Below are 16028 nucleotides of genomic sequence, written 5' to 3' on the forward strand. Positions count from 1 at the left end.
GGAGGACTTAAGTTTGTGCCTAACAACGATTAGCAATTCACAGAAGGAAAGTGAACCAAACTCCTGACTAACACTATAGAACCTGGGCTGAGGGGGCTCCCTAATACCTTAGGGAGCTAGACCACTTTTCACGCAGCCTTAGAGAGCTCACAACTGTCTATCCCAGTGATACTTCCAGAATGGTGGAGTGAATAACTCAGGATATCTTCTCCCTAACAAAACATTTAGTGGGAAAGAATATTTTTAAAAACCATTTAAAGCTCTCAAAAGTGTCCTAAGGGCATACAGCAAATGAAAAACCATTCATTCAAAAAAAATCTACCGAGTCTTGGTAAGAACAATAGGAGTCCGTGGTATTTGGGCCATGACTTGCTTTTTGCTCCCACCCCCAGCTCCATGTTACAGAAATGCTCTACTCTAGGCAAGTGCATCCAAGAGTATGGGGGCTCCCTCTCCCCTAGTTCTCAGTTTAGAGCTGTGGTTTCACTTTTGAAAGAGCAGGCTACCAGTGTTTCTCATTCCTTCAATCCCATTCCCATCATAGAATCCCAATTCTCAGGCATGGCTAGGTGGACTGAGGCCCCATTCCTCTACCCAGGCTCTACTCATAGAATAGAAACTCTCCCAAGTGTAGCCATCGAGAATACTGGACCCCTGTCTCAGCCCACTCATAGGTAGTATTCTCACACTGGGAACTGCAAGCTGAGAAGAACAGGAGCTACCAGCCTCCCTTTCTAATACCCACTAAGGATATCTTCCTGGGTGACACTGGGTGGTGCCTCTATCACTGCACCTAGCTCCCGTGCAGTATCACAGAGGTTCTCCCAGGGGAGGAAGCAAGCCATAAGGATAAAGAGCCCCACAGTTCTTATTAAGATTAGTGACTTTATTTGGTGCAGAGCATGGAGAATTCCATGCCTAAGGGTGTTGGTGAAAACCATGGAGAGTTTGGCGGAGAACAATTAAGGGGGTGATTGTAGCTTCAATATACTGCTAGCATCAAGCAAAATGGTAGAACCACCAGAACATTAACATAAAGAATCAGGGAAAGAATCAAGATGGGCCCTCCTGGAATCCCAGTAAACCCTGACGGAAGGCCACACATATGTCCTAGGCTGTACCTACTCCAGAGCAATAAAAACAAGACATGGGTCAGACTTGAAAACATTTCCCAAGCTGCACATAGATCTACCAACAAAGGGCAGAAGCTTCACTGGTTCAAGAGGCTTGAGTACAGCCTCTGACCAAACACTGGCTGAAAAATAAGCTATTCTGAAGTTGGATAAAATACTATCAAGCCAAGATTAAAAATAAAATCACATACATCCTAGAAATCTGGAAGACTCTGTGCATGCCCAAGGCTACACCCTCTCAGGAGTGATTTAGAGAGGGAAATTCCAAGGCACCAGGTCTTGGCTGAAGTAGGGGAAAAAACAAACTCCTTAAGTTGTAATAACATACTCCAAGCTACACAAACATCCAATGGTAAAGAATAAAAATATAACTGGCTAAGGGGACCTCAGCATAACCTTTGCCAATAAGTGGCTTATGCAGATCCAGGAGTAACTCCTAGGGAATCAGGCTAAAAGAAAAAAATAAAAGAAAATAAAAACAATCTGAACAGAGACACCAGAAGCTTCACACTGTAGAAGAAATAGACTACACACAGTTAGTAAAGCCAAGTTATTAAACAAATGAGAAACCAAACAAACAACAAAAATAACATCAATATCCAATCAACCTATGATGGTTGTGGGAGAGGGAGAAAGAAGAATCAGTATCACAAGTTGCTATTTTATTTAAATGCTCATTTTTTTATTTTAAAAGAAATTATAAGATATGAAAAGGAACAAGAAAGTGTGACCCATACACAGGAAAAATAAAGGTCAGCGCTAGAAACTGCCTTTGAGGGGGCCCATATGTAGGACATAGCAGACAAAGACCTCAAAGAAGCTATTATAAAACTATTCAAGTAACTAAAGGAAACCATACTTACAGAATTAAAGGAAGGTATGATGACAATGTCTCATCAAATAGAGAATATCAATAAAGAGAAAGAAATTATTAAAAAAAAAAAAAGACCAAATGGAAATTCTGGAGTTAAAAAGTACATTAACTGAAAAGAAAAATTCAGTACAGAGGCTCAATAGTAGATGTGAGCTAGCAGAAGAAAGAATCAGTGAACTTGATGATAGATTGAGAGAAGTTCTGCAATCTAAAGAACATAAGGAAAAAAGAATGAAGAAAAGTGAGCCAAGCCTCAGAGAAATGTGGGACACCAACATACTCAAAATGGAAGTGCTAGAAGGATAGGAGGAAGAGAAAGGGGAAGAAAAAATACATGTAAAAATAATAGCTGAAAAACTCCCAAATTTTATGAAAAACATTAATCTACACACTCAAGAAGATCAATAACCTCCAAGTAAAATAAGAGTGAAGATATCCATACCTAGATACATCACAAATTGTTGAAAACCAAAAATAAAGAGAAAATCTTGAAAACAATAAGGGCAAAATGACTTATTATGTACAAGGGAACCCCCAAAACATCAATAGCTAATATCTCATCAGAAACAATGGAGTCCAGAAGGCAATGAGATGACCTATGCAAAGTGCTGAAAGTAAAACAAAACAAAAACAAACAAAAAAAACTGTCAACCAAGAATCTTATATTTTATAAAACTATATTTCAAAAATAAAGTTCAAATAAAGAGATAAAAATGAATGAAGGCTTAGAGAATTTGCCGATTAGGGCAAGAGAAAGAAATAAAGGGCATCCAAATCAGGAAAGACGAGGTCAAACTACCCCTGCTTGCTGATGATATGATCTTGTATCTAGAAAACCCTAAAGATTCCATGAAAAGACTTCTGGAATTTATAAATAAATTCAGCTAAATCAGGTTACAAAATCAGTGTACACAAATCAGTAGCATTCCTTTATACTAATTACAGTCATGCTAAGAGTCAAATCAAGGACTCAATACCATCTACAGCTACAAAGAACATAAAATTCCTACAAGGAGAACTATAAAACACTGATGAAAGAAATTTCAGATGACACAAACAAATAGGAAAACATCCCTTGCTCATGGATTGGCAGAATCAACATTGTTAAAATGTCCACACTGGCCAAAGTGATTTACAGATTCAATGCAACCCTCATCAAAATACTAACATCATATTTCACAGATCTAGTAAAAATAATGCTAACCTTCATCTGGAACCAAAAAAGAGCCCAAAGAGCCAATGCAATCTTAAGTAAAAAGAACAAATCTGGAGACGTCACATTACCTGACTTCAACTTATACTACAAGTCTATAGTAACCAAAACAGCATGGTACTGGTATAAAAGTAGACACATAGACCAATGGAACAGAATGAACCCAGAAATAAAACCATATATCTATGACCAACTGATCTTTGACAAAACAGACAACAACAAACACTGGGGAAAGGAAGCCCTATTCAATAAATGGTGCTGGGAAAATTGGATAGTCACATGCAGAAGAATGAAACAGGACCCCTCTCTCTCACCATATACAAAAATTAATTCAAGATGGATAAAAGATTTAAATGTAAGGCATGAAATCATAAAGAGTCTGTAATAGAAGAAAATGTAGGAAAAACTCTGCTAGACATCAGCCTAAGTAAAGAATTTATGATTAAGACCCCAATGGCAAATACTGCAACAATAAAAATAAATAAATGAGACTTAACTAAACTAGAAAGTTCCTGTCCAGCAAAGAAAATAATCAGCAGAGTGAACAGACAACCTGCAGAACGGGAGAAAATATTTGCAAACTATACATCCAACAAAAGACTAATATCTATAATCCACAAAGAACTCAAACAAGTAAGCAATAAAGAAAAAGAACCCCAAGAAAAGTGGGCAAAAGACATGAACAGAAGGTTTTTGAAAGATCGACAAATGACCAAGAAACGTATGAAAAAATGCTCAACGTCACTAATCATCAAGGAAATGCAAATTCAAACTACAATGAGATACCACCTTATCCCTATTAGAATGGCCATTATTAAAAAGTCAAAAAAACAATAGATGCTGGCATGGACACAAAAAGAAAGGAATGCTTATATACTGTTGGTGGGACTGCAAACTAGTATAACCTCGATGGAAAACAATATGGAGATTCATCAAAGAAAAAAATGTAGACCCCACTGCTGGGTATCTATTTCAAAGGAAATGAAGTCACTTTATCAAATGAAATCTGCCCTTGAATGTTTATCACAGCACAATTCACAGTTACAAAGATGTGGAATCAACCTGAGTGCCCATAACTTCATGAGTGGCTAGAGAAAATGTGGTGTATATATATACCATGGCATACCACTCAGCCATAAAAAGGAATGAAATAATGTTGTTTGTAGCAAGTTGGATGGAACTGAAGATCATTATCCTAAGTGAAATATCTCAGGAATGGAAAACCAAATGCCATATGCTCTTACTAATAAGTGGGAGCTAAACAATGGGTACACATAAGCACAAGGTAAGGACATGAGAAACCAGGAAATGGGGTGGATGGGAGGGATAAAAACTTACCTATTGGGTACAATGAACACTATTCTGGTGATGGGCATACCAAGAAACCTGACTTAAGCATTATACAAGGTATCCATATAATAAAAACACTTGTACCCCCTTAATTAATATTTGGAGATAAAAACAAAAGAAAACAAAAATAAAAATTACCCACAAAAACTAGGCTTAAGGAATGCAAAATAAATAAATATTTAAAAAAATAAAAAGTAACCCTATACAATCAGTTTTCTTTCAGAAAAGAAATAGAAGTAAGAAATGGGAAGAAGAAAGAAAAAGAGTATAAGAGTAGAGAACTTATTATGCCAATGCAATGGAAAATTATTACATTTTCCTTCTATTACAAAACTTTAATATGAATCATGCATGGTGTAATCAATTATTCCAAGTGACATTAATTTTATAAAATATACAGCAAACTGAGAAGACAAACAATACCTTCTGAGGGAGTCCCAATGCTGCTGCCAAGACCTAAAATAGCCATCTCATGAAATCTCGGCTTCAGCATCACAGCAGATTCTTCTCCCCTTTCCCAGTGGGGTATTTTGACTGGTTCCAAGTGGACATTCTCCAGATCATTATCCTTCAGGCTTTGGTACATGATTTGAATTGCCATTTCTAAGTTCTTGGAGCCGCTCAGTCTGGGTCCAACAGTGTCAACCAGAAGTGCCAATCGGTCATAGGATCTGTTCTGGGCTTTGCCATAAACAGCAAGTTGGATGATTGCTTTAGCAATGTCTCCATAGCTGGCTATTTCCTTTTGTATTTTTTGAAAAGTCCTCTGACAGGTGGCATTCTTGTATGTAGCATGCCCAGAGCCCGGGGATAATAGGTGAACAACGCCAACAAATGTGAAGATAAGGAACTTCATTTTTTTCCCAGTTGGTTTTCTTCCTAAAATAATCTACGTAAGTAAGAAACATCATGTTTTAGGAAAAAAGAATCTCACAGCCATCTGCCCACAACTCATGGATTGATTTTCAAGCAGCATTTCCTCTCCCTTCCCAACCATTGCCCAATCTCCATCATCAAATTCACCATCAAATAATTCCCAGGAATATACAAGCGAAGAGTCAGTGATTGGTCTTATTAACAAGGCAGCAATTATTAATACTATAGAATCATGTTACCTAGTAATTCCGTTTAAAATATGCTAAAATATTAAGAAGGGAACTAGGAAGGGCAGAAAGAAGTAGTGGTAGCAGTGATACTGCTAAGACAGTTTTATCTGTAGTACCACCCCTATGTAGAGTATATTCCAAATGGGTGTCAATGCTCCCTCATCTTGATGTGTTCTTTCCTCGTTGCCTACTGAACTCACCCTTTGAGGCCCTCTCAGATGCCATCTTTCCTTGATACTTTCTCTAATCCCTGCTACACTAAAAATATTATTTCTTCATCTGTGCTCAAAGAGTACTTTATGTTTATGTTCAAAAGATATTTATTGAATGCCACTGCATGCCAGGGACTGTGGTATGTTTTTAGAAGGAAGAAATCTAAGCTACTACAGAAAGCAGAGAATTAAAAAGACTGGGCTTTGTTCCCATTTAACTGTATGGGATTTATCACCTACTTTATAATAATAAAAACAATAATGATGATAACAATAACAGCAAACATTTATACAGTGCTTGATATGTGTCAGACATTGCTCTATGTATACTCCATTCATTCACCCATTTAATCTTCACAACAACTTTATAGGGTGGTTTCTTATTATCTTTATTTTACAAAGGAAGAAACTAGGGCACCAAGGGATTAAATAATTTTCCAAAGACACACAAAGGCTTTCTAGCTTTATAGTCCATACTCTAAATAGGACTACTCAAAGCATGGATTGTGGACTGATGCCAGTCCACAAACTGTTTTTCACTAATCCACAATAGGTAAATACAGGTAGTAAGAAGAAATGAATCCAATGCTGCCCAATACAGTAGCTAATAGTCATGTTTAGTTATTTCAATTTAAATTAACTATTAATATAATTTTTAAGTTAAGGATTCAGTTTCTCAGTCACACTAGCCACAGTTCAAATACTCAGTAACCATATGTGGCTAGTAACCAGCATATTGGGCAGCAAAAAGAGAACATTCTATCGTTACAGAAAGTTCTGTTGGACAGCACTGGTTTAGACACTTTCATAAACTATACATCTGCTATGGTGTAAATGCTTGTCCCTTCAAAACTCATGTTGAAATTTAATTTCCATCGTGACAGTATGAGAAGGTGGGACCTTTAAGAGGGGTTTAGGTCATGAGGGCTCTGCCCTTATGAATGAACTAATGCCATTACTGTGAGAGTTGGTTCCCCCCACCTTGCTCTCTCTCTCTTGCTCTCTTTTTGCCCTTCTGCTGAGTAATGCCTTCTGCCATGTTATGACATGTCAAGAAGACTCTCATCAGATGTGGCCCCTTGAACTTGGGGCTCCCCAGCCTCCAGAACCATGAGCCAATAATTTCTTTTCTTTATAAATTACCCAGTCTTTGGTATTCTGTTATATCAGCACACAATGAACTAAGACAAAAAACTGGTACCAGAGGAGTGAGCTGTTGCTATAACAAATACCTGAAAATGTAGAAGTGGCTTTGGAACTAGGTAATAGGTAGAAGCTAGAAGAATCGTAGGAACAGCCTAGAAAAAGCCTAGATTGCCATGAATGGAGCACTAAGGGCAATTCTGGCAAGGGCTCAGAAGGAGAGAGGAGTTGAAGGGAAAGTCTGAAACTTACTAGCAATTACCTAAGTAGTCATGATCAGAATACTAGTAGAAATATCAGAAGCAAAGGCAATTGTGATGAGGTCTCCGATGGAAACGATGAGAAAGTTATTGGAAACTGGAGTAAAGGCCATCCTTGTTATAGTGGCAAAAAACTTGGCTGAATTGTGTCTGTGACCAAGGGCCTTAGGGAAAGCAGAACTTAAGAGCAATAAATTAGAATATATGGTGGAAGAAATTCCCAAGGAAAATATTAAAGGAGCTGTGTGGCTTCTTTTAACTGCATATAGTAAAATGTGAGAGGAAAGAAATACTGTAAAGATGGAATTTATAATTTAAAGATAAGAAGAACATAAGGATTTGGAAAATTCACAGCCTGGCTATGTAAAGAATAAAAAGGCCTGTTTAGGAGAACAAACCAAAGGTATGGCCAAATAACCATTTGCTAAAGAGATTAGTATGGATAGAATGGAGCCCGGTGCTATTCATCAAGACAATGGGAGATGACCCCAAAGGCATTTCAAAGATCTTTGAGGCAAGCTAGAGCCTTGAAGACAAGGTTTCCAGGGAGGGAAGTACACAGGGGACCTCAGCATTCAATGCCCTAAGCCACCTCAGGTGTCTGCTCCCCACATACCAGCCCAACACCCATGGGCTGCTCTAGCCATGGCTCAAGCAGGCACATTTGCAGCTAGGGTAGCCACGCTTGAGAGTACAAATAGTTAAGTCTTAGCAGCATACATGTGGTACCAATTCTTCAGGCACACAGAGGAGTTCACAAGCTGTGAAGGCATGGCTACCTCCACCTAGATTTCAAAGAACATACAGGAAAGCCTGAGGGCCCAGGCAGAAACCTGCTACAGGGGCGGGGCTGCCACAGAAAGTTCCCACTAAGGCAATGCCTAGTGAAGCTGCAGGGGCAGGACCACCCCTAGACCCCCAAACTGTAAAGCTACTGGTGTGCAAAGCCAGCCTGGGAGTGCTGCAAGTACAAGACTCCAACCCATGAGAGCTGTGATGTGGACAATGTCTAGAAAAGCCCCAGGGGCAGGGCTGCCTAAGGCCTTGGGGGCCCAACCCCACCCCAGTGTGTCCAGGAAGCAGGATATGGAGTCAAAGGTGATGATTCCTAAGCCTCAAGATTTAATGTTAGCCCTGTTGCATTTTTGATTTATTTGGGTTGAGTTACCTCTTTCTTCTTGCCTATTTATCCATAATGGAATGGGATTGTCTATCCTATACCTGCCCCACCACTGTAATTTCAAAGTAGATAACTTGTTGATTTCACAGGCTCACAGCTGGAGGGGAATTTTCCTCAGGATGAATCATGACTTGAGTCTCACCTATATTTTGATTCATATAAAACTCTGGACTTTGGACTTTTTAGTTGGTGTTGGAATGAGTTAAGACTATTTGGGATAAAATGAATGTGTTTTGTATTTGAGAAAAACATGAAAGGAGAAATGCTATGATTTTAACATTTGTCCCTGTAAAACTCATGTTGAAATTTAACTGCCATTGTAATGGTATTAGAAGATGGGACCATTAAGAGGTGGTTAGGTTCTGCCCTCATGAACGGACTAATTATTTTTCATTATGTCAGGAGTGTGTTGACCACCTCTTGCATGCTCCTGTGCATATTTCTCTCCCTCCCTTCACCTTCCACCATGTGATGGCTTCTGTCATGTTATGATGCAGCGAGAAGGCCCTCACCACATATGGTTCCTCAATCTTGGACTTTCGAGTCTCCGAACTATGAGCCAAAAAATGTCTGTTCATTATAAATTACCTTGTATGTAGTGTTCTGTTATAGCAGCACAAAACAGACTAAGACATTTGTCAAATTTAATGATTAAAAAATGGTACTTTGCCGTCCCATTTACAGTAGCTACAAAAAATACCTAAAATAAATTTAAACAAGTAGGTGAAAGACCACTATAAGGAAAACTACAAAACACTGATGAAAGAAAGTTAAAAGGAAACAAACTAATGGAAAGACATCCCATGCTCATGGATCAGAAGAATTAATATCGTTAAAATAGCAATACTACTCAAAGCAACCTAAAGATTCAGTGCAATTTCTATCAAAATACCAATGACATTCCTCACAAAAATAGAAAAACAAATCCTAAAATTTTTATGAAACCACAAAAGACCCCAAATAGCCAAAACAACTCTTAGCAAAAAGAACAAGCCTGGACCTATCACACTACCAGACCTCAAAGTATACTACAAAGCTGTAGCAACCAAAACAACATGGTATTGGCATAAAAACAGACACATAATACTCAACATCACTAATCTTCAGGGAAATGCAAATCAAAACCACAGTGAGGTATCATCTCAATCCAGTTAGGATAGCTATTATCAGAACAACAATAAACAACAAATGATGGCAAGGATGAGGAGAAAAGGGAACTCATACTCTGTTGGTGGGAATGAAAATTAGTACAGCCACTAAGGAAAATAGTATGGAGTTTCCTCAGAAAAACTACAAATAGAGCTACCATATGACCCAGCAATCCCACTATTGGAAACTTTTCCAAAGGAAAAGAAATTATATTGAAAAAAGATCTGCACTCTCATGTTTATTACAGCACTCTTCACAATAGCCATGATATGGAATCAACCTAGATGTCCAAAAACAAATGAGTAGATAAAGAAAATGTGGTATATATACAACATGAAATACTATTCGGTCATAAAAAGGAATGAAATCTGTTATTTGCCACAACATGGATGGCACTGGAGGCAAAGCTAGGAACAGAAAGTTAAACACCACATGTTTTCATTCATATGTGGAAGCTAAAAAAAAAAGTTGATCTCATAGAAGTAAAAAGTGGAACAGAGGATACTAGAGGCTGGGAAGGGTAGAAGGAAGGGAGTGATAGGCAGAGATTTGTTTTTAAAAAAAATACAAAATTACAGTTTGACAGGAGGAATAAGCTCTAGTGTTCTACAACACTGTAGGATGACTATAGTTAATAATATATAGTTTCAAATAGCTAAAAGGAAGATATTGAATATTCCCAACACAAAGATATAATAAATGTTTGAGATGACAGATATATTAATTACCCTAATCTGATCACCATACATTACATGTATCAAAACATCACTATGTACTCCATGAATATGTACAATTATTTATCAATTAAAAAATAGAATTAAAAAATCTTTAAAATGGTGCTTCTCTTTGTATGTATTTTTTATTTCATTTTTCTAATTTATTGTTATTTTATAAAAGTATTAGTATATAACAAATTTGAATTTAAAAATCTGGGCCTTCACCACATTTAACTTGAGAAGCACAGTCATATATTACTAAATTATAAAAATAAATTCTAAATTCAGCTAGCATACAAGTCCTTTCAAAATATGACTTCAGTGACTACTTCAACCTCATATATCCTCCTTCCTCTCTAGAGCACACACATTTTCATTCTCATTCTCATTCTCTCTCTCTCTCTCTCTCTCTCACACACACACACACACATATTTCTAAGCTTCTAGATATTGAGCACTTTAATTGTGGGTAATCCAAGTTGAGATATTTTGTAAGTGTAAAATATACATGATTTGATTTTAAAGATGTAAGCATGAAGGAAAAACAACATAAATATTTCAGATATATTAGCTTAAATAACATGTTATTATAAATTTCACCTATTTCTTTTACTTGTTAGTATGTCTATTAGAAAATTTTTAATTACATATTTATATTGGATAATAATGCTCTAGTTGCATTCAACTTCACACTGTTCTTCAAATATGCAGACTCTTTTATAATACTGGGTCCCTACATATGTTCATTCTCTACTGCAATGCCCTTCTCACAATACTCCCCTTCTAGCATATTCATCAACTCATTCTTTAATGAAAATGCTTTAAAACTCATCTCTTCTGTTAAGCCTCCCCAAACAACATCCCAGAGTTATTTGCACCATCTTTGGTGCTTCTACCATAATTATGTTATTAGTCGATATATTTGTTTATAAATCTGTGTCTCCTACTCTCAAAGTCAAGTAGGGTAAATTATTCACCACTGCACTTTCAATTGTTGTACCAAATATAGGCATTCAATGCATTTTTACTTAAAGAATAAATGTGCCTTTAATCTCTCAGGGTCTTAGCTTCCCTAGGATATGAGAGTGTATCAGTCTTGCCTCCTTCACAAAGAAGCTGTAAGAGTAAAAACTTGCTATCATATTTAAAATATTTTGAAAAATTATGAAAACTACATATTGCTGCTGTTTCCTTTTTATTGCAACTACTTATATAGGGTCTTGGTTTCTAAAGTTACTGTAACAGAGGGAATGGCCTGGAAGAAAATGGAAAAAGATGTGTTCTCTTTAAAACTTCCCCCATTCTTTCTGGGAACTGGGCCCTGCAATCCCTGCCTCAGGCAGGTGATCAGGAGGGGCAGGGGAATGTCTTTTGTTCTTTGTGTTACAGGAGAAAGCTCAGCTGAACTGTGGCTCCATCCAAGGCCTGGTGCCTGGCCAGGAGAGGTCTGAGTGGGCTTCCCAGGTGGGTGGAAGTCATAGGCTTTGTCTTCAGCAGAGATGGAACAATTTGAATCATTAACCACAATATCCTAGAACTGAGGGCCCTACCTTTAATAGTTCTGTATTTCTGCTTATGTACAGGAATTTGGTTTTTGAGATGATAGTTTACCATTTTCATCCTTTTCCAGCAAAGTAATAAACTTCTCTTTCCATCTCCTCAAACCATTTGTTCTTGTTCTTCTGATGTGGCCTGGAGGACAGGTGCCAAGCTTTCGGTAATATTACTATACTGATGCTAGTTTTTCAAAGTTAAATTTTGTTAAGCAATAAAAATATTTCACCAGATTGCAATTTATTCTTAAAAGTAGATTTTTCCAATGTGGTGTTTGTGCACAAAAAAGAAGAAAATATACACTTGATTTGATTTTAAAGAGTTAGTAGGTCATGTTATTTATTAATACAAGTGACATACATACAAAAGAATGTATAAATCATAGACTTAGGCGCTGTTATTTTCTGGGCATATCTTTTAACTAAATTCATAAGCCATCTGTTCATTAACACTAACCACAAGTATCTACTATCCCATACTCTTGTTTTATAGAAACTTAGTCAAGGCCTGTATTATGATTCCCAGGAAGCAGGTAAACCAGCAGCTACAATCAACCCGGTAACTGGACTGACTGATACAGACTTCTTGGAGGATTACCAGTTGTTGTTTTTTTTTTTAATAGGAAACTGGATGCATTTACATATGATGGAAACTCAATGAGGAATACCTAAATGTAGTCTAAGAAGCAAATAACTATAGTAAAACATATATACTCAAATAGATTCATACATATAGTACCAATGGATCACAGAGAAGAAGGGGATCACAGAAAGCTATAGAGAAGACATGACATCTGCAGATAGTCTCAAGAAATGGCTCAAGAGAAGAGGGAATGGTACCCTTTCTAGAGAAACCACTGGAACATCATCCTAAGGTCACAGTCTAGTTAAAAAATATGTCCAGAAAATAACAGTGCCTAAGTCTATCATTTATATATCCTTTTGCATGTATGTCACTTGTATTAATAAATAATATGACATTTTGATGATAATACTTAATGCCTCCTCACATCATCAGTTAAATTAATTTTGACACTAAAAATGATATAATTACTTTATTTTTTTTTTTTTTTTTTTTTTGAGACAGAGTCTCACTCTGTTGCCCGGGCTAGAGTGAGTGCCGTGGCGTCAGCCTAGCTCACAGCAACCTCAAACTCCTGGGCTTAAGCAATCCTCCTGCCTCAGCCTCCCGAGTAGCTGGGACTACAGGCATGCGCCACCATGCCCGGCTAATTTTTTGTGTATATATATTTTAGTTGTCCATATAATTTCTATTTTTAGTAGAGACGGGGTCTCGCTCTTGCTCAGGCTGGTCTCGAACTCCTGACCTCGAGCGATCCACCCGCCTCGGCCTCCCAGAGTGCTAGGATTACAGGCGTGAGCCACCGCGCCCGGCCGATATAATTACTTTAAAACAGAAACACTGATACCAGTGTTGTTCTGAATACCTTAACTAGAGTGTATCTTCAAGTCTCGCAAACACAATAATGCTTATTTTCTAAAGTAGGTTAATTTAAAAGATGATAGTTTGTCACCATTTAAAAGATCAGTTTTTTCCTGAGTGTAACATCAGCATTTTAGAAGATTCACTAAGATTGAAGGTGTAAAACAATGAACTACATGAGAAATCACCTAGAATGCCTGTCATAAATAAACACTAACTACATGTTAGTTGATTTAAAACCTGGTTTTACCTGGAACATAATCAGAAAATTACTGATGTAATTCTTGGCTAGAATGCATAATTATATATCTCTCCAACAGAGCACTTGAGAATTTTTTATTATTATTGTTTTAGAAAGTTACGTTAGCCTAAGATAGTTTTTCATTAGTAGTAGAAAATAAAAATTATTACAGTCTATATTTTAAAAAGTAACAAAAAGGGAACAAGATATTAACATATTACCTATTCCACTTAAGAAAAACACTGTAAATATAATATGTAATTTTAAAACATGGAAACTATAATCTTACATATAATTTGTACATTCTAAGCAAGAAATAGAAATTTGTCATGAAAAAATAATAAAATTTATAGACAGAATAAAGTTGAATAAAGGCCAGAAACCAAGGACAACCTAAATAATCTCTCTCCTAAGGCACAGATTTAGGATCATCATACATCAGAAAATTCATTCTAGACCTGGAGTCAGTCTAAAGGAGGATGATCAAGGGTATCAGTTTACATGAAATTATTAAAAACATTAGGTCTTCTCAGTGTGAAAAGACATAGGACTTAAGTAGAAATATTTTAATGTATAAAATCAAGAAGGGTTTGGGTAAGATGAATACAGATTTACTCACCAAATTGTACCATTAGATAGTCCTAGTAGTTCAGGGCTAATTTTAGGAAAATAAAAACACACATTACACAATGAATGATAAACATATGTAATTTTTTTTTACTAAGAAAAAGAGGGGACTGGATAAAATAATAAATAACACAATAATTAGAAGTTGAATTCATTTAAATCTACGACAAACCATTGCCACCACACTGACCCAAGTAAAATTCTCTATAGAATCACCAGGAGGATTTGCTGATCTGAAAAACTGTTAGTCTGCCCTAGCTCAGAAATACAATGTCCCTATACAGTCATTTCAGTTAAATAAAATTAAGCAAGGTACTGTAATACTTCTCTACAGCCTACAAAGGGAGAAAATCATTCTAGAGTGATCAACAAAGACAAATAGTATTACTCATCTCAAACACTTTCTTTTTACTCAATTGTAAAACGTGTTTTGTTTTAGGTCATAATTTTTTCTCTCCATTAATTTAACAAAAATTTATCAAGCACCTACTAAGCACTGAACACAAATATATAGGATAATGTCCACACACTCAAAGAGCCGCCAAGTACAATAGAGAGACAGATGTGCAAAGCACTGTAACTGAGGTAGTTACAAGGTTCTTGAGAACAGAGGAGAGGAGGGGATTAAAAGGACATAATGCTTGAGCTGAGATTTAAAGGGTAAGCAGGAGTTTACTAATGGGAAATGTGGAGAAGGTGAGAATGGCATTGATAAAAAGATAACCCAACAGGAGAAACAATTCATGCAAAGACATAGAGGCTTTACAATACATTTTCCCCTGTGGGGAAAATGACAAGTAGATGGATGATGAGAAAAATGGTGGAAGACGCAGCAACATTAGGAAGTAAGTATTCCCCAAGATTTGCCTGAAAATGTCTGCTGTGTGAGAAGCCAACACATATGGAGCAAGATGCCCTCAAGTTCTGCGACAGGGAACACAGTGGATATTTCCCACTCCCTCATGTAGCCAGGAAAGAAGGGACAGGATGAGAAGAGAAGCGAGAAAGGAAAATTGCTCCCTGATCTTTACTACTCCCTGCCTCCTTAGCACAGAGAATTCACTCAATACCACATCAGGACAAGAACAGCATATGAGGTTCCTCAAAATACCCAAATAAGCCTTTACTTACTACCTATCTGATTATTCCTTAAAATTTTCACAGAGGGATGAAAACAATAGTGCACAAGTAATCTGTGCCTACCAAAGATGCATTAGTCAAGCAATTCATTTACAAACACACTCAAGATTTTCTTCCATTTAAAAATCTCTAAAACGCTAATAACATAATTGACCAAAAAAAGTCAGTTCTCTAGAGTTCTCTCAAGTAATTTTAGGACTATTTGAAATGCCTAAACTTAAACCGCACATTTTTTTTTTAATGTTCCTTATTCTTATACACAAAAGGTTGAAGTCATTGTTCCTTCATTTGAATTCAAACTATGGAAATATTAAATGTTATAACCTTCAAAATGTTAAACAACTATTTTTAAAACCCATGCTGTATCATGCTTTTGAATTCAGAAAGTTATATATTGAAAGGCAACTTTGGAGCACTGTTTGAAAAAGATCTGCTTTTCATATATTGTCTCCACAATCCATAGTTACAGATTATCTTTTTCACAAAAAAGATAAAATTCTTTATAATGTCATTTTCTTTCTTTTCTACTTAAATATGGAAGCAAACTGAAGCAAAACCAAGGTTTCTCATACTGTGAATTATATTCTAATAATAGGTTTATATTTTGAAGAAACACAACAAAACCCTTTGCTTCTATTTCTAAATATTTTCCTGAAAAATTATTGTTTGAAAACGCCTCAGGCTATG

At 36.5% G+C, this 16028-nt stretch overlaps 1 protein-coding gene across 1 annotated transcript in view; it reads right to left on the bottom strand.

Moving 5' to 3' along the window:
- Positions 1 to 16028, bottom strand: part of CPQ (carboxypeptidase Q) — a 448482-nt gene that overhangs the window by 338184 nt on the left and 94270 nt on the right. Inside the window, exon 2 of the mRNA XM_069466192.1 lies at positions 4994 to 5459. Within this exon, the coding sequence (XP_069322293.1) occupies positions 4994 to 5459 (466 nt within the window). The remainder of the gene's footprint in view (positions 1 to 4993; positions 5460 to 16028) is intronic.

The sequence above is a fragment of the Eulemur rufifrons genome, chromosome 3 (genome assembly GCF_041146395.1).
Source record: "Eulemur rufifrons isolate Redbay chromosome 3, OSU_ERuf_1, whole genome shotgun sequence".
NCBI lineage: Eukaryota > Metazoa > Chordata > Mammalia > Primates > Lemuridae > Eulemur > Eulemur rufifrons.